The sequence below is a fragment of the Cynocephalus volans genome, chromosome X (genome assembly GCF_027409185.1).
Source record: "Cynocephalus volans isolate mCynVol1 chromosome X, mCynVol1.pri, whole genome shotgun sequence".
NCBI lineage: Eukaryota > Metazoa > Chordata > Mammalia > Dermoptera > Cynocephalidae > Cynocephalus > Cynocephalus volans.
Genome location: NC_084478.1, coordinates 133126777 through 133145465, shown reverse-complemented (window position 1 = coordinate 133145465; position 18689 = coordinate 133126777). Strand labels below are relative to the sequence as shown.

General features: G+C 42.9%; 1 protein-coding gene across 3 annotated transcripts in view; it reads left to right on the top strand.

The window, feature by feature from the left end:
* TMEM255A (transmembrane protein 255A) overlaps positions 1 to 18689 on the top strand; it is a 46153-nt gene that overhangs the window by 12155 nt on the left and 15309 nt on the right. The window contains exons 3-7 of one of the 3 annotated variants that reach the window (XM_063084289.1): positions 2915 to 2977; positions 5157 to 5246; positions 10184 to 10252; positions 11729 to 11800; positions 12209 to 12297. In XM_063084289.1, the coding sequence (XP_062940359.1) occupies positions 2915 to 2977; positions 5157 to 5246; positions 10184 to 10252; positions 11729 to 11800; positions 12209 to 12297 (383 nt within the window). The remainder of the gene's footprint in view (positions 1 to 2914; positions 2978 to 5156; positions 5247 to 10183; positions 10253 to 11728; positions 11801 to 12208; positions 12298 to 18689) is intronic. The other 2 variants (XM_063084290.1, XM_063084291.1) reach the window with 2 other exon arrangements.

Below are 18689 nucleotides of genomic sequence, written 5' to 3'. Positions count from 1 at the left end.
TTCCCCAAGTAGGATTTCTCACTCCATCTCTGCAGAGAACTTATTCCCTAGGGGACAATAAGGCTCTTGTTGCTTGAAGGTCACTATTCTACTAATATTGGCCACACATGCAGCGAGATGTGGATGAAAGAACACCAACTGTTGGCTAGCCAGTCTTGGCCCTGCCATTAACTTTCTGTAAGAGGGGATAAGTTCTTATAATACTCTAGGCCTCCATTTTATCCGTCTATCAAATGGGAATAGTATAAGCTCCACCAAACTCCATAGCATTCCTGTGACCAAAATGGGAGGCAAGTGCTTCTTTAACTGAAAATGCTTTTCAAATGTAAGGTATTTTAGTGACAATGGTGAGTGAATTCTTCCAGCCATGACTCAATAGATATTAGTTCCCTGCCTGCTGAACTCTATCCATCCTTCTAGCCCATATAAAAATGTCTCCTCCTCTACAAAACCTTAGAATTACTATTTATTTAGCAGCCTATCTTGTGCAAGTCACACTACATACTTTATCTCATTTAATCCTCACAGCAACCTTGTGTGGTACATACTATCGTGATTCCCATTTTATATTCCTCATATATATGAGGAAATGAAGCACAGAGTGGTTAAGGGACTGGCCCAAGGTCATACAGTTTATAAGTAGCAGAGCAAGGATATAATCCAGAATGAATTATTCCCTGCTTATAAAGCTCTCTGTTTTTACCTTGCCTGTGGTTCTTAAGCCACAGTTTGTCTCTCCCTCACTTGACTCTTGGAGGGCAGGGGCCATGTCTTCTTATTCATTTGGCATAAAGGGATACTCAGTGAATGTTAGCAAATCTAATGGACTGGAGTAGAATAAAATGGAAGGGAAGAGAGGGAAAGGGAACTGGATGAAGTAGCTGGCTGGCCTAGGATTTCTGGTTCTAGAGTGCACGTCTTTCCAGTCAACTCCACAAGGCTTCTACCACCTCTTCTGGTCACTGCCATCAGAGTTATTTGAGAGTGCAAGGAACAGCGAGTGTCTTTGCCTCCTGTCTTAGGGTAAAGACTGCTGTCGGAGTTCAGGAGACATTCTGTGAATATCTGTGGAAGCTGAAGAACTGTTCAGTAAAAGGACTTATTTTCTCTGTAAGAAGCTGCCTCTGAATTTCTCTTAATCTCCACAAGTGGCCCACGGTACCATAAGCACAGACTATTTGTAGAATTCCTCCTAAAAAATAAAAGCTGTGGAACATATCGGAGGGAGAGATAAGATAGAACAGGGACACTCTCTTATCATGAAATAGACAAATAATGCTAGGGTTTTCCAGCTTAAATCAGGTTAGAGTGGTTCAAAAGTTAAATGTCTTTAAAAATAGTAATAGTAAAACCACTAGAACAAAATAATATTTACTCAGTACTTACTGTGTAACAGTCACTGTGCCACGTTCTTTGAATATATCATCCTGGCTAATCCTCACAAAAGCCCTATAAGGTAGCCGGTACTATGGTCCTTGTTTTGCATATAAGGAGACTGAAGTTTAGAGAGTTTAATCAGTTTATTCAAGGTTACACAGATATAAGTGGAAGATATGGGGTTGGAAGACAGGCTAGTGTGATAACCAGGTTTTAATCAGTGTACTTTATGACAACACATTCTAATTATATTTGAACTAAGACCTGGTGGGAGACAGGCATAGTTGAATGAGGATGAACTGTTGAATGAGTATATTCTCGGTAGAGTCTTGAATGGTATGGGATATACCGTCAGGTACTTCAGCTTCTGTTTCCCAAGAGGGGGTGCTGGCTGAGTGGCCCCACAGAAGGAGTTCTTGGAAATTTGCATTCATTTCTTCCCTTCATTCTCTTTCATTCTTGGGGTCCTGAGACAATGACCCAGTCCCCCTATACTGCCCCATCAAACTTTTGCTCAGTGCTTGAGTCCATTACATTTCCAGGCCTAGGTGTGAGGCTTGGTGGTCTGAGACTGAAACAGATGCTCCTGTGAGCCAAGGTAAGGCTGCAGAAGGAAACCCAGACCATTAGTGAGGCCAAAGAGAAATGTAACTATATTGCTGAACTTGCTTTAAGATTTATTGGTCCATTCTCACCACTTTTTACTTCTTCCATTTTCATCCCCTTCAACAGCTGTCGGTTAGCCATCATTTTCAGCTGAGACTGGCAGACTCAGTCCACTAATGGCAGAGCTGAGAAGGTGGTGGGATCTGCTACACCGAGCCATATTCCAGCCACTTAGACAGGGAAATTGTTTTTCAGGGTTTTACGCTGCCATTTCTGTTCACCCTTTAATGAATGCTTTCTGTCGGTAAATGAAGGAGAGATGGAAGAAGAGGTGAATAAGTGCTAACATAAATTGCAGTGGGTCAACCACAGATACAGGCCTTCAAAAAAAAAGATCTTTTTTTGATTTTATTTTTTTAGTGTGGGTTAAGGTGATTGCTGATTTCTAAAGTACTTCCTGAGTTTTGTTAGTATGCCGGATGCATCAAAAATTGCTATTGCAAACCTGTATTTTGTAATCCATGCATCAGAGTGGAAGGTCTTTTTCAAAAAAAGATAAAGATCAGAATATAATTTGTGCATTTCACCATTATTTGTCTCTTGCTGACTCACCAATCACATGCTGGGTGATAGATATTGAAATTGAAATAGGTAGGCTCTGAAAAGCTATGGTTGACATTTACTTTTAGTTTTGGGGCCCTTGAGTTTCCTTTTAGGTGTGATTCATAGCTACAAGAGAAAATTGGCAAATGGTGGGAGAAAATACTTTTAATTGTACATGTGGTATTAGTGTAAGTAACAACTGCATGTGGCTTTAACATCTCTACCCCAGTTATTTTTCATTACCCTGAATCATATTCAGGAGCTGGAATGACTGTGTGGTCAGGGTGACTGTCTTCCCACATGCTATGTGTGCCATGTTGCTTTGCAGCTCGGCTTTGGATCGTTCCTTGGAATCATTGGATCAAACCTTATTGAGAACAAACGGCAGATGGTAAGTTTTCATTCCTATAGAATCAAGTTCTTCATCTGAAAAAGCTCAAAATTTATGTGGATAAGTAACACATCTCTTAAGTTTGTACGAATTTGGTCACAAAAGAAACTGCTACTTTGCCTTTTCTCCTAAGCCTCCAGGGAACTTGTTTTACAGAGGCCTTGTGGTATGGGGCTTGTTCTCATCTTGCCTGATGCTTCCTCACTGGCCTACCTAGTCTCCTTAAGCCACAAGGAAGAATATTCTGGATCTTGCCCTTTGCTTTCCTCCTTGCTCCCAAAGGAGTGCTCTAGTCTATCCAGTCAGGCTATCGTCCTCACCTAGAATGCCTTTGCTTCTATGATTTCTGTTATTGCAGCCCTGGATTAGTGGTGACCCTTACATCTTCCCCTCTGATACATAACCTTTTGGGAAAGTTTTTGCAGAGGGTTTCTGCCTTTTAGGAGATTACAATCTAGGGGACTTAGATTAAGAGAACAAAAGTACTTGGGACACACATACATACAAACAAAATAAAATTATGAAGCCAAGCTAAAGTATCTCCATTACCCATTCAAAGCTAAATGTGTTGTAAAGTTGAAAGGAAAGATGAGTATGTAACAGAGGGTGAAGCTTAGAAAGTTATATGTCCTAATGGGAGCCCACAAGAGCAAGCTGTTATATTTTCCCAGTTCAATCTGAGAATGCTTCCTCAAGGGCAAGGGTAGAAGGTACAGGCTGAATTGCAGGCACACTGCAGTTTTATAGGTTTGCAAATCAAGATGGTTGGTGAGTGGTCAGATGGTGGACTGATTAGGCTTCCCCTGTAAAAGTCTCTGTGGCATCAACACTTTGCTAATGGGGCCTATTTAACAGCAAGTTTAATAAGATAATGTAATAGCTCCAGGGACAGAGAACTCTAACCATATGTTTTCCCCCAGCGATGTGGTGAATCACCCTCAGAGTAGTTCTAATAGCTTTTTTCTTCCATTTCACCTGGACTCCCCCTACGTCAGTGTGTTTGTACTTTGTTCTTAAATTATTCAAAATAATGGAGGAGTTTTAATTGTAGAGCTGATCATAGCATAGCTAATAATGCCAATTTCATGACATCGTTCATCCATTATTTACCAATTCCCTGTAGTGCTGTAAAGTGAGATTTATGAAGAGAGGTTTCTGAACAACTCCCAAAGGAGATAAGTATTTCCTCCTAGCTTGTCGAGGTGGGAGAACCCTAGGGTGGCCTTGACTTTGGTTTCCTCCATCTCCCTGGAAAGCAGCAAAACTTTAAAGAAGAGAAATGCTGATTCCATCCAGTTCTAAGGGTGAACACAGGCAGATGGTGGGCTCAGATAGCACCTATTCCTGTCCCTGGAAACACATTGAAACACCTACCCCCCCAACACACACATTGGGTTGTAGTATCACCTTTGTAAGAGAAGACAGATTATTAGGAAATTTTTGTTATTTAACATGATTAGAGAATAGGGCAGTCTGATGCAAGCAAACATTTTTTCTTACTTGAAAGTTTCCATATATACCACACAGAATTAATCCGTTTCAGAGACATCAACCCTTGTAAAATGTCCTTGATATTTAAGTCTAACTAAGTTGAATGTCTTCTTTCTTCAATGATACAGAAGGCCGTGTAGAGTTGTGCAGGACCTCAGAATCTTCCTTGTCTTCATCAGTGTCTGCTATACAATCAAATAGCATGTGAGGGGGTGGAAAGAACACGACTAGGAGCTGGTGGGCACCAGGCTCTTCCACAGACTAGATGGAAACCCTGAGTACAGCAGTTCCCCTCACTATACCTCTATTTTCACATAAATAATATAGGGGGATGGACTATATGATGTTAAAGGCTCAACATTTTTCTGGGTCTGAGGATGGAAGGGCCACCCAGTGAAATTCCTCCATAGACAGCATGCTGGATACCAGCAAGCCTCCTCTCCACTTGGTGCTCACAGAGTAAATTGCTTAGCTTGCCCTGAAAATGTAAAACGTGCTTTAGTTGCCCGTTCTCTGCATCACCTGCCTACCCCTGTTCCCACTTCTCCTGCATGTCTGAAAAGAGCATCCCCATGGGGTGGCAGGCTAGAGTTATGCTTTGGCTGGCCGTCTCTTGGGGATTGCCTAGTCTTCAGACGCAGCAAGAGTAGAAGGCTAACAAACACTTCTGTTTTGTTCTCCCCTGCAGCTGGTGGCTTCTATCGTGTTTATCAGCTTTGGTGTGATTGCGGCTTTTTGTTGTGCCATAGTTGACGGGGTCTTTGCTGCCAGACACATTGTGAGTATTTTTGGTCCTGGGTTAAAGTAAATTTGCAATACAGCAAGGCTGTATGTTCCGTGCTGTGTTAAGTGCTATGAGGGAGAAGACAAGGGTCCCTTTACTCAAGGAGCTGACAGTCAAGATGAGGATGCCAGTTGATACACAGGCATCTAGAAAACTGAGTCTAAGCTTGGGGTACAAACTCCAAGTGGTACAAACTGCACTCAGCCATAGTGGTTAATCTTAGACTCCAGAGGTCAGGGAAGGCTTCCCAGGGATGGTAGGGCTAGAGCTAGGCCTTTGACATATTGGTAAGATTTGAAAAGGCAAATATGAGGGCATTGGGGCCAGGGGAATGTCTTGGAACTAGTGTCGTGGGTGAGGGGTTAGGGAGAGAGCAGCAGGAAGCCACATGACTTCCTGAGAGCCTTGAAAGTTTCAGTGGCTCACCTCTCCTTCAACAGCAACAAGAGCAGCCCATGAAGACAGAGTCATCTCTTCTCAGATACCCAAATGTTGCTATCCCTACAACATTGGTTGGAGAGTAATGATGTGATTGGGGATCTGGAGAAAGCCCTAGAGCTAGAAGCCTCCACTTAGAGACCAGTCCTGCAGTTCAGGTGCCAAATGCTTCCTGCTCTGTAGAAACCATGCCTTCAGTAAGGGCCATTTTCCACCTGAAACCCAAACCTGTGTTCCCTCTCTGGAGAAGCCTGAGACTATGGACATTTTTATGTGGCTCTCTATAAGAGCCCTCATTTCTCTTTCAGTGCTTTCTATTTCATAGTATTCCAGATATCTGGCCCAGGGCTGAATTCTTCATTAGGCATAATAAGCACAGTGCCTAGAACCCAGAGTACCTTCAAGGTCTTATAAAAATGTTATTATTTCTTTGCAAATAAAAATGAACTTTGAGGTCAAAAGAAGTTTTAGCATATAATATAAATATATTTGTCTTATAACAATGCAGTCATACACTATCATTAAAATAAATAAAATAAAATTTTTAATATTTTTAATGGAGGAAGGGGCCCACAAAGGCAAAAGAGCCTAAGGCCCAGGGAAGTCATAACATAGCCCTGATCTGGCCCACAAACCAAAATCAAGAGTGAGTCATAGCAACTTACTGAGCCCCACAACAAACTCACAGAGTCATTTTTTTCCCAACTGAACCTACATTGAAAATAAAAGCATCCCAGGAACTAGTTGGAAATGATGTTTTCTAAAACAATTGAATTAGAGCAAAATTGGATCGTTAGAATTTTCTGTGGATCTAATGCTGTTTTATTCCATTTTAATCACTGGCTAATTGTTAAGGCCATCCTGAGGGAGTGTCATGGGTATGGTTGGATCTGGGTTAGGACAATTTGAGACATCATTATTTCAATTCCAACCCATTCTTGGACCCTCCTCCCAGACAGAAGAGTTAGTCTTTTGTTCACCAAGATTGAGGAATTCATATGGTCAAGGCTGTCACCCAAGCAGTCTCTGAAATGTCATCTCAGTAAATAATTTCTGGGCAGTAGGAAAAATAAGGGGTGGGAGAGAGAATTCTTTGCCTGATTTTCTCTCAGGGACCCGTCCCTTCTGATTTTAGCTGAGAACAGCCATTTTTTTCTTCCACAAAAGGCAAATGACACATCAGTAACTTTTGGCATCCACAACTCTACCACCCTAACATAGAAATTCTTATTGTTTTTGTGTATTACCCTCTGAATATATACCTATTACTTAGCATGGTTGCAGTCAATCATAGTATGCATACTACTTTGGATTCAACAGGAGTCGTCTTAATAACAATAATTCTTTGTTTTGTATAATGCATTTAGCTTTTCAATGTGCCTTCACATCTATTATCCCATTTGAGACTCACAGCGACCCTGTGAGGTATGTAGGGCAGGCATTATTATCCCCATTTGACAAGCAGTATTCACTCTGAGGCAGTCTCCATGGCAACATAGGCCTAGTGGCTAAGAAGCCTACAGTAGATTTTGATGGCATCATGAACTAAAATGGCTTCCTTCTTTTCCCTCCTCCTCCCACTCCTAACGTTTTTTTTAAAAAACAGCTCTATTGAAATGTAGTTCATATCCCATACAATTCACTCATTTAAAGTGTATAATTCAGTGGTTTGTCGTATATTCACAGTATGTGCTACCATCACCACGGTCAACGTTAGATTTTCATTATCTCAAAAAGAAACCCCATACACTTTAGCTATCATCTCTTTATACCCCCACTTCCTCTAACCCTAAGCAACCATTAATCTACTTTCTTTTTTTATAGACATACCTATTCTAGACATTTTATATTAATGAAATCATGTAACATGTGTTCTCGTGTGACTGACTTCTTTCACATAGTACAATGTTTTCAAGGCTCATCCATGTTGTAGCATGTGTCAGCACTTCTTCCCTTCTTATGGTCTAATATTCTGTTGTGTGGATATACTACATTTTGTTTGTCCATTCACCAGTTCATGGACATTTGGGTTGTTTTTACCTTTAACTATTATGAATAATGCTGCTATAAACATTTGCACACAAGTTTCTTCAGGGACATGTGTTTTTATTTTCATTTCCTTTTCACCTAAGAGTGGAACTGCTGGGCCATAGCTAATTATGTTTAATTGTTTGAGGAACTGCTGGACTGTTTTCCAAAGTGGCTGCACTGTTTTATGTTCTCACTAGCAGTGTATGAGATTTCTGATTTCTTCACATCCTTGCCATCTCTTGTTATTTTGTGACTTTTTGATTCTAGCCATCCTGGTGGGTATGAAGTGGTATCTCATTATAGTTTTGGTTTGCATTTTCCTGACACTCCTAATGTTTTTGATCATTGGCCTCAGTCAAAGGCAATTGGCAAAAATCCAAATTATATTTACTGAAAGTTTCCTCTAATGATCAATCACCTACTTACCTGAATCCAGGCCTTCAGTACCTCCTGTAGTTAGTGACCTGCGGTATAGCATTTGTCTCAGGGATTTGGGGTAACGCTGGAGAAATCTTGAAGAAAATATTTCTGCTTTTACTATACCTGGCCTACGACATCTGCCAATCCTCACTGATACCCAAAGAGTTTTGAGGAAGGAGGCTTTATTAATCTGTCAGGCAACTTAAATTAAAGGCACATTTAGACCCTAGCTAGCTTAGCTTGGGCGCGTTAGAGCCAGCCTGTCCCCTTTACATCATCTTGCCCCATTCCTTTGGCTTGGGCGAATCTGAATTTCCCCTTAAGAACTACCTTTTTTTTTACAACCTTCTATTTGTGTCTTGTTCCTTCTCTGTTGCCTCATATTTCCTTCCTTTCCACTCCCCTACTGTAGCCGTTAACTAGCTGGGAAAGTCACTTTTCTTTCTTGTGCTGCAGTTTCCTTCTATTCCTAATGGATGTAATAGTACTCTACCTTTCAGGGTTAACATGAGGATGAAATTAAATAATGGGTATAAGCATAACCTAAGAGGGCCTGGCATAGAGGAGACGCTCAGTGTAAAGCAATTTTCCTTTCCACCCCTTCACTCCATAGTTGGTGGCCCTTCAGATTAAAGAAGTTGCCAAGCCCTGGCTGAGTGAACTTTTCTCACCTCCCAATTACCTATTCTTGCTCCTCTTTTGGAGCCTCAATGAAGAATAGCAGTCAGAAGCAGCAAATGGACAACCACCACATGTCTGTCTTCATTCAGGACAATTGGTGGCCAAATGCTTTTTGCAGAAGCAGGAGGTCAGGAGGGATATGACCAACACATCAAGCCTCCTCTTCTGTAAGATAACAATGACTCTGCCATTACCCAAACATGGAAAATAAACCCTTCCGGGTGTGAGCATGAGAGCCCTCATTCCTTTCCAGCCTGATTCCAGGCTAAGCTAATGGGGCAACGTGCTTTCAGAACATCGAGCAGCCAGGAGGTTCACGTAAAAGTAGCTGATGGAAAGTCCTAGGTCCTTGATGGGGTGGCCCACTAGGAGGCAAGAGGCACTTGGGTGCCAAGCACAGGAGATGCTAAATCACATGTGTGGGGAAAATCAGCCACCGGGATTATCGGAAATATCAAGAGAAGTGGGGGCAGAGAGGAGGGAGGTAATAGATAAATTCCCTCTGCTGGGGTACTTTGGCCAAACCCTTGAGGTCAGTTTGCATAATGTCCTGTCCTAACCTGACTTTGGCAGAAGCCCCCTACCACTGAGGGGATGTTTAGCATCAGCCGTGAAAGTGAACAGCATCCTTTGCCTGTAAGCTTCCAGGCCGCCCTGCTGTTGTCTGTCTCTTCTACCCCAACCCCCATGCCTGAGACCTCCCTCACCAGGAAGCTGGCCAAGCCAGCAGGGTAAATCAACTGTCCTTGAGCCCCATGTTAGTTTTCTGGGCTTTAGCAGAATTTTTGAAGTTCATTGGCTTTATCTAATCTGTGTAGCTGAGTGAAAATGGTTCATAGTTCAGTTGAGTTAAAATCTATAGCAGTCTCAGTAGCTGCCCATCATCATGGAGCTTGCTTCCTGAGCTCTTCCTTCTGAAAAAGCCGTGGAAATGACAGCAGGGAGTACAAGACAGCCAGCCCTAGTCCTGTCTTTAGGTGAAAATGAGATTTTATTGTTGGAGTGTCATGTCACAATAACCTGGAGTTTCGAATCTTGTTCCCTGGGGACTGTTTGCAAGAAGACAAAGACTAGAAGTAAAGGAAAACCAGAGAGGAAATTTCAAGAAACCCATTTCTCAATCAATATCCATCTCTTATTAACTGTGTAGCCCAATAGAAAGCAGTTATTAGAGCATTTTTGTCTGATTCTCATATTCTGTCTCTTTAGATGGGCAACTTTCAGAAATTAACTGAACCCACTGCCTGCTCTGATATGTGTATGTGTGTGTGTTATTTTCAAATCTTTTATTACCAAGCAGAGCACTTGCTGCTTTATTTTCCAAAGCCAAAACCCCTTTGGTTTGGTGTTTCTTTTTCCAGGATCTGAAACCACTCTACGCTAATAGGTGCCACTATGTCCCCAAGACATCCCAGAAGGAAGCTGAGGAGGTGAGCAGAATGAGGCTGCATGTTTACCTCCTGGGAAAGTCTGCTGTTCTGCCTGAAACTACCTTGCTTTTACTTCTTTTCATGGGCCTCAGGTTCATTGCTGGGTGTCTGTAGCTGATTTGTTCAGTGGGTCATAGCACAGTGCTAATGAGACCATGGTCATAGGTTAGAACCTCAGGAGGCCTAATCAGATTTGTTCTGTGGCCACAGGCTGCTCTCTGACCCCAGCCAGCAGCCTCTCAGTGTTTGGCTTTGATCCCGAGAGGGACAGATAAGAGTACAGAGGCCACAGGGCATGCCCCTCCCCCTTCTCTATGGATGATGGTTTAGTTGTCTGTACATGGTGCCCAGCTAGAAGAAAAGCAGGAGCCCCACCAAGGCACTAGGCCTGGACCAGGGAGGCAGAGCCTGGGTCCATGCGGGAGGGGTCTGGAGGCCGGATGAGGGTTATTGAGAAGTCTGGTCCACCTCGAGACTCTGGGGAGGCCCAGATTGTCAGCCTGGTCCCTCTCATGACACTCCCAAGAGGCCAGCCTCATAATGCTTGAGTGGGCACATAAAAGTATCTCTCTTATCCCACACAGCTCTCTTTGTGTTCTGTGTCACCTCAGGCAGAACGAGAGGCAATGGGCAGTGAGGCGAAGCACGGCTCCAGCTCATTTTTGGAGAGGTCTCATTTCAGTACACAATAATCCCTCCCTATCCCACGGGTTCCTTCATACAAAACTCTACCTGTGCTTCCAGGAACCTTGACAATTTGGTACTCTATTTACCTCATATTGAAAGTGATAAACTTTCGAATTGAAAATGGTAAACTTGTGATTGGGAAGAGAAAAGGAAGACTAGTGGATGTAAGATGGACACTGCAGTGCACAACTTTAGGGGAAATCATTTTACATAAAATACAATGTGAATGGTGCTCTCGGAGTTAGGCAAAGTGATGGTCCTGCTCCCAAGGCACCGTGGCAAATACTTTTATTTTGGCTCTGCCATCCACTTACCTCCTTTTTCTTTTACCAATCACTAATTTTCCATCTTTCTAACTATTCTTGGGTTAGAAGGGAGGATTAGAAATATGTACATGCTAACAGCTTATCAAAAAGGCAATGAGCATTTAGATGAATGCTCATATAGAGATATAGAAAAAAGTGTCCATTTACTATGAATATTCTCTATAACAAAGCAAAACAAATTTACAAGTACTTCTTTGCATCCATATGGGGGGAAAGGGAGAGCCTAGAAAATTTTTTGTAAACAATAGACAGTAAATGGAAATGAATTTTATTTTTCATGTTTTAAACATTTTTTGTAAACTCAAAATGTGTAAAATGTCATTGCTATTGTCTTGATTTCATCATGATAGCTTTCTTGTGTTAATTTGGTAACTGTAAAAACATTAATAATTATTAATATTAATAATATTCCATAGGTTCACTTGTAACCCTGGTCCCCCTAACCCTATTTTTCCTATGTAAGGTCATAAGTTCCTCAACCAAAAATTCTCCTTCCGCGAGGGTTATGAGGAACCTTACCCAGGCAGCTAGAGAGGTACTACTGTACTTCAGAGTGCATGTGACAGCCCCTCTGTCTTCCTTCCCACCTGATCCTCTTTCCTCCTGTACCCTTATTTCCCCTCCCTTTGTATCCTTTTTGCCTACCATCCATTTGTTCTTCCGTCTGTCCTTCCATTTGTCCTTTCTCCTCTCCATTTCCACCAACAGGGATGGGGCACTGAGGGCTATGGCTGAGGCTGGAATCAAGCCCAGCAGCACAGTGACTTGCCTCATGCGCCAGTTCCACCAGCTCCCTGCCCAGCCCTGTCCCTCTCATGTGTTGGTACGTTCATTTCACAGCCATCCTTATCGTCTCCATCAGTCACCAACTTGCACTTCCAGTCCCAGAGGTCCTGCCTCCCATCCAATGCCAGCTCATTTTCTCACTGTTGTGTATCCTCAGGTGAACTGCCCTCACCTCAGCCGTGGATTCTGCACGCCTCGCATCCGGGGCAACACCTGCTTCTGCTGTGACCTCTACAACTGTGGCAAGTAAGTGTTGAGCCCCAGGCACAGGAATAATGGTTTGACCACACTGGGCACTAGAAGGGCTGAGGGTGGAGAAAGGTGAATGGTAGTGATCAGAGAAGTAGAAGACAGGCATTACCTGCTTTCTCTGTGCCAGGCATCATGCTTAGTATGTTCACATACTCGATCTTACTTAATTCTTACCTATTAGGTACATAGAGTTATTCCCATTTTACAGATGAGGAAAGTGAAGTCCAAAGGAAGGAGACAGCTAGCCCAAGTTCACACAGAACTTGAAAATGGTAGAGGTAGAATTCAAACCCAGCTCTGTCTATGTCCAGGTTCAACAACATTCAATAAAGAGTTATTATGCACCTTCTCTGTGCCTGGCCCTGTTCCAGAAACTGAAGATTCAGCAGCAAACAAAATAAAAGTCCTTGCCCCCATGGAGCTTATATTCTAGTAGGGGAGACAGTCAATAAACACACAAATATATAATATAATGCCAAATGGTGATCAGAGCTCTGAAGAAAAAGGAAGCAGGAGAGGTAGATAGATAGTGATGAGGTGGGGCATGTATTCATGTGCCATAATAGACAGAATATCCAAGGAAGGCCTCTTTGAGGAGATGACATCTGTGCAGAGACCTGAATGAAGTGAGAAGGCAACCCAGCTACTTGGGGAATAGTGTTTCAAGCAGAAAGAATAGCAAGTGCAAAGGCCCTGAGGTGGGGGCAGATATGGTGCTAGTTCTGCTACAACCACTCTGGCTCTCTGCCCTCCAGTTGCCAAAATATCATTCATTCTTTCTTTCAAAACATATTTAGGTGCTAATAACACAGAGACTGTGACTGAGGAGCTCTCAGACTACTAGAGAAGATAGATATATGAACAATTGATTGCAATATAGTGTGATAAACATGGTGGGGAACTAGTGGATGTAGCAGGGACCCTGGCGGCCCAAATGAATGAAAATCAGAGTTTGCTGGGGGGAAACAGTGTTAAAGAGGAGGTCGTGTGGGAGTGGAGATTTAAAGGATTAGTAGCGAGTTAGGAGACAAACCAAAAGAGGGTAGAGGTGGGAAGGATATTCCTAGCAGTTATTAGGAGGTGAGGGGTGGAGGTAGTTATAGAAGGTGTGGTAGGAGGTGAGGACAGAGTTATAGCCAGAGGTCAGATGATGAAGAGCCCATTGGCCATAAGAATGACTTTGGACTTGACCCTGTAGGCAATTGGGAGCCATTGAAGGGTACAGTATGGAAGATGGACTTGAGTGGTTAGCGACTGGAGGCAACTGGGAGGCTACTGTGAGAGTGCAGGCTGAAGAAAAGGGAGCCTAGATTAAGTTTGTTTGGGGACAATAGAAAGCAGGGAATATTTTTAAGAGCAATTTAGAAGGTGGACTTGACAGGGAGGTGTAAGTAGGTGATGCAAAGCACGAGTGAACACACCTTCATGTGGGGTGTGTCAGCCATGCCTGCCTAAGCAGGTGTTTTCTTCAGACGCTTAGTGCGTGAGAGCATGAGAGCTGAGAGCCGTGGGACGGAGGGAGTATGGGAGGAACTGGCAGAGGCAGGCTGGATGGAGCTAGATTCAGAGACGTCAGGTGGATACAGCCCCCTCATTCACTCTTGCTATTTGGGGGCCAGTTTCTCTGGTTTGAGGATTAAGACCTGACGGACTGGAGGCAGGGAGGAGAAGGGAGAGAACACTCACCAGCTCTTTACCTTCTTTGTCAGCATCAGTCTCATTTTGTTGAAAGGTTTGGCGATATAGGAAGAGAAAAACTTAAAGACTCAAATGAGGTTCAGGGATTATCTGCGGGGGTTCAATTATTCATGTTGCAAAAATAAGTAGCACTTATTGACCCTTGCCCTCAAGAGGTTACAATTTCGACAGAGACATCATGTTGGCCTTGGCCTTGGTTGTAGCTCCAGCACCCTAAGGACTTCCCTCCTTAGCAGCGGTGATTGAGAGCTGGCTATAATTGTACTTTCTGAGCCCATCCTTCCAAAATGATCAGAGAAGTAAAGTAGGTTCTCAGGGAATTGGGGTTATTCTGCTTTCTTTCCTCTTGCCTCCCTTTACCTCTCCCTCCCCTGCTCTGTCTTCACTTTTCTCTCGTCCCTCTTCTATCCTCCTCCTGCTATCCTCCTCCCTTCTCCTTCTTGCTGCTCTCTCCCTCTCCTCTGGCCCACTCCCTTCTCTCTTCCCATTTCCTGGCCTCCTGGGTCGGGAGCTGGGAGCTGGCCAGAACTGGGCCTGAGAGAGGAGAGAAGAGGCCCACTGAGAGGGCCGAGCAGTGATTCCTTGCAGACACACCTTGCTCTCTGTGATGGGTGTGTTTCCCAGAAAGGTTTGAATACACAAAATCCTACTTTAAATTCCATTTAGCTGAGCCCTCAGGTGAATTTTTTCTTTTTTTGAAAGTGGAAGCTCAGGCCCAATTTATCTTCCTGTCAATCTGAACTTTATAACTGATTTTCTTACTTTCTTAAAGCAAGTTATACCGGTATTGTCTTCAAAGTTCTAAAGGAATTTTATGAAAAACTCCTAAACTATGGGCTCCTTAAGGGCAGGAAGTATGACTTCATCTTATCTATATATACTGGCCCCAGCACAGGGCTGGGCATAAGTAAAGAACTGATGAAAAGGGAGTGGCATTTGTTGAAAAGGAACAAAAAGAACTCTCTTTTCACCAGACTGGACTAGGCAACTGAGTGGGGTCCTGGGAACACTGCTCCTAAAGATCTCCAAACGTGGAAATGGCATTAACCTACCTGGCTGCCTGGAGACCAGGCCCAAGCATCTCTCAAAGCCCTTCCCCAAGTTTGTAGTGCTAAGATTCCAAAGGCAAATTCAGCAGAAAAGGACTTGATTAGGTTTTCATCAGGAAACAGTCCCACTGGGTCATAAACCCAGGCCATAAGGCCGAAGAAGGGATGATCCCACCATAAAGGGAAGTGTTTCCTTGACTGGAGGCTTTTTCCAACCAGAGTCAAAGAGACCTAGACTCAAGGCCTAAATATAGCTGGCGACAAGCATGCTGAGGCCTGGAGACTTTAATTTTGCCGAATGCGTATTTGTTTCCCTCACATGAAGCCTATTTTTAATCAATTGCCAGCTCCTCCTGTCCATTTCCTGGAAAGGAGGCCAAGAAAAAAAAGTGGCAACAAAAACATCAGGCAGTCATTTGTACAGTGCTATGGAAACAGACTTTCTACAGTCCCCTCGAACCCACAGACCTTCTTTGATGTCAGGGGCGGTGAGGTTTTAATACCAAACATAGATTATTCCATTTAGCCTTGTACAGGAAGGTGGCTTTCTCTAAGACACAGCTCCTCAGCAATTGCCTTTCAGAGTACGGGTTTTTGTCTACTCGCTCGTCTTTGGAGAGGTCAAGTCAATATCACGGGTTTTCAATGTGTAACCTAAAGGAAATGAAAGGAGATGGGGTGGTTTGTAGATTGCTTCAGCTGGTAATAAAATGAAAAAAGATAACTTACTTCCATTCGTTCCCTCCTTTGACAAACTTTTATTGAGCTCCGACTATGTGCCAGGGACTGTTCTAAAAGAATAGGTATCAATAAGACATGGTTTTTCCCTTAAGGAACTCAATTTACCAGGAGGATTGTATGGACGGGGACTTGAATGGTTATTTAGAATACATGCAGTGAGAGAGAGATGCACAGAGGCTGCCGTCTCCCAAGAATTGGTATTGTTCCAGGCTTCTATTGAAGAGCAGAAGGATGCCCTCCTGCCTTATCCAAGATCTGCTGCCTCCTACTTTTGTTAAGTGGAGACTGAAACACAGAGATGTTATCTGTTTCTCCAGGCCCAACCAGCAGGTTGAGAGCAAGGGGGTGAAAGCCCATATTGGGTAATCAATCTCATGATCAATGCAATGATCAGTCTTTGCACTCATTTACTCATTCACCAAGTATTTATTGATGACCTTTAAGGTTTCCACCACTGTTCTAGGCAGTGAAGGAGACACAAAGAAATGTAAGAAATGACCCTTGCCCTCAGGAGGTTACGATTTCGACAGAGACATCATATTGGCCTTAGCCTTGGTTGTAGCTTCAGCACCCAGCACAGTACTCAGCACTGAGTAGGCTCTCAATACATATTGGACTAAATAAATAATCGAATGATTGACATATGCAAAGTGCCAAACTAAGAAGAATAGACTGAGGCTGCAGGAGTACAGAGAAAAAGCTAAAGAATGGGCCACTGGAGTCCTTGGAAAAGGTCCTATTGAAGCTTTTAGCAGTGGGAGAGATTAGGACAGGTAGAGAACAAAAGGATGTACCTTCCATTTAGGGGGAGAAATCTGAGCAGAGGTTTGGAATATGTAAGTACCCAGCATGGCTAGTTTGGGGCTTCTGAGGACTCCAGGCTGGAGCGTGGACTACAACTTGGGGCTGGATTGTGGCAAACTGAGGAATTTGGACACTTTTTCCTTAAGGTAATGGGGAGCCATGGTATGATTTTGATTAAATGAATGACATAGATTCAAAAGTGTTTTAGGAAGAGTAATCAGGCTGTGGTAGGGTCTAGTAAGAGGGCCTTGCAGTCGTGGAGGTGTCGGGGGTGTGGGGGGAGCAGTAGGAATGCAAAAGAAGCAGTTTCAGAGGAAGCTCTGGCCAGAGACTGAACCAAATGGAATCATGAATCTTGAACAGAAACAAACCACATTAATTTGCTAAACTCTGAACCATAGCTAAGTATTAACTTTCTTTTGCTTTATGGTTCAGTTAAAAAAATCTAAATTGCTGCTGAACCCACTCAAACTGAAACCAAACATATATTCCCTAAAATTATTGAATATTTTTAAACGAACCACTAACCTATCCCCATGTTGTGGTTCTGTGCTTTTAAAGCATTAATGCCTTTAAAACAGGATTCAAAGGTTTGAATTGTGCTTCCAGAGGCTGGCTCTTGGATGGGACGAAATGTAGCTACATGTTTTAGTGGGGGCTCTTATTATGTGCTGGAGTACTGCTTTCATGCATGCTCTCATTAAATCCCCAAGGCTCAGAGAGGTTAAGAAAGTTGCTCAGGGTCAAACAGCAAATACATGACAGAGCCAGGATTCTAATGCAGTCTGACTTCAGAGTCTGCTATGGCCTACCACCTGTCTATCTATATATACTACCAGTCCACCCTTGCTGTTTTAGGAGGTAGGCGAAGATAATTTGTGGGATGTCAGAAGCTGAGTCCGAAGCCACTAAGGTGCACCTACAATCCCACACTCACCCTTACACATAGGCCTTCCCTTTTCAGGGGATAGCCCTTGTACTGCTGTGTCTTTTATGGGCAGTAAGTAATCTGTGTATCCTCCCTACCCCATCCCCGGGGTACATTGCCAACTAATAGGAAACTCTCAATGTATGCTTATGGATAGGCTCTTCAGATGTGCTCCTGAAAATACTGAAATCTAATTCAAGTCTGATGAATTGAAATACCCTTAAAATTCCACTGTGGAAACTTACTATTAAAAACAGTGGATCTCAAACATTGGTGAGCTTGTTAACGCAGATTCCTGAGCCCTGCCCCCAGAAATTCTGCCAGATTTAGTAGGCTGGGCCTAGGAATCTGAATGGTTAACCGTCTCTTTGTCAAAGACACATGCAGGCTTGCACAGAGACACAGAGATACCCACACACAGATAACACACTGACACACATAGGCCGGCACACAGACACAAATGCAGATGATTCTGACACAGTCTGTCCTGTAAACACACCAATTTCGATTCCTTAGAGAAACACTGACTTTAAACAATACAAAAATAAATTCGGGGCTGGATGGTTAGAGCATGGTGTTGGTAACATCAAGGTCCAAGGTTTGGATTCCCATACTGACCAGATGCCAAAAAGAAAAAAAAAAAAAAAAGAAAGAAAGAAAAGATAAATTCACCTGTAAAGTTTAAATGTCTTTTGTTAGGTGAATAATCCCTCCCTAATTCATTTTGAAGATTGACCCTTAATTTTTTTTTTTTAACAGCTATCCTGATGCCAGGGCATTTGGTTGTGACTTTAATTTTAAGAACCTTAGTGTTTTAGATTCATTATCAATTCCAGTGGCCAAATTGTAATTTAGTTTACAACATCTAGGAGGACAGGAACTTTTGATTAATTTAACAGGTATTTATGTAGCACTAACTATGTGTCAGGCACAGCAATGAACAAAAATGAACCAAGTCCCTGCCCTCATGGAGCTCGCATTTAAGTCGAGGAGGCAGACAATAATGTAGTAGACACAGTAAGATAATTTCACATAGGAATGAGTGCTACAAAGGAATTAGAGAAGGATAATGTACGAGGGTACTTTTAAAAGTTCATGGAAAAATAGAATTAGAAGATAATATGAATCTTTCCATGAACTCTTTGAAGACCCCTAGTTAGTTAACT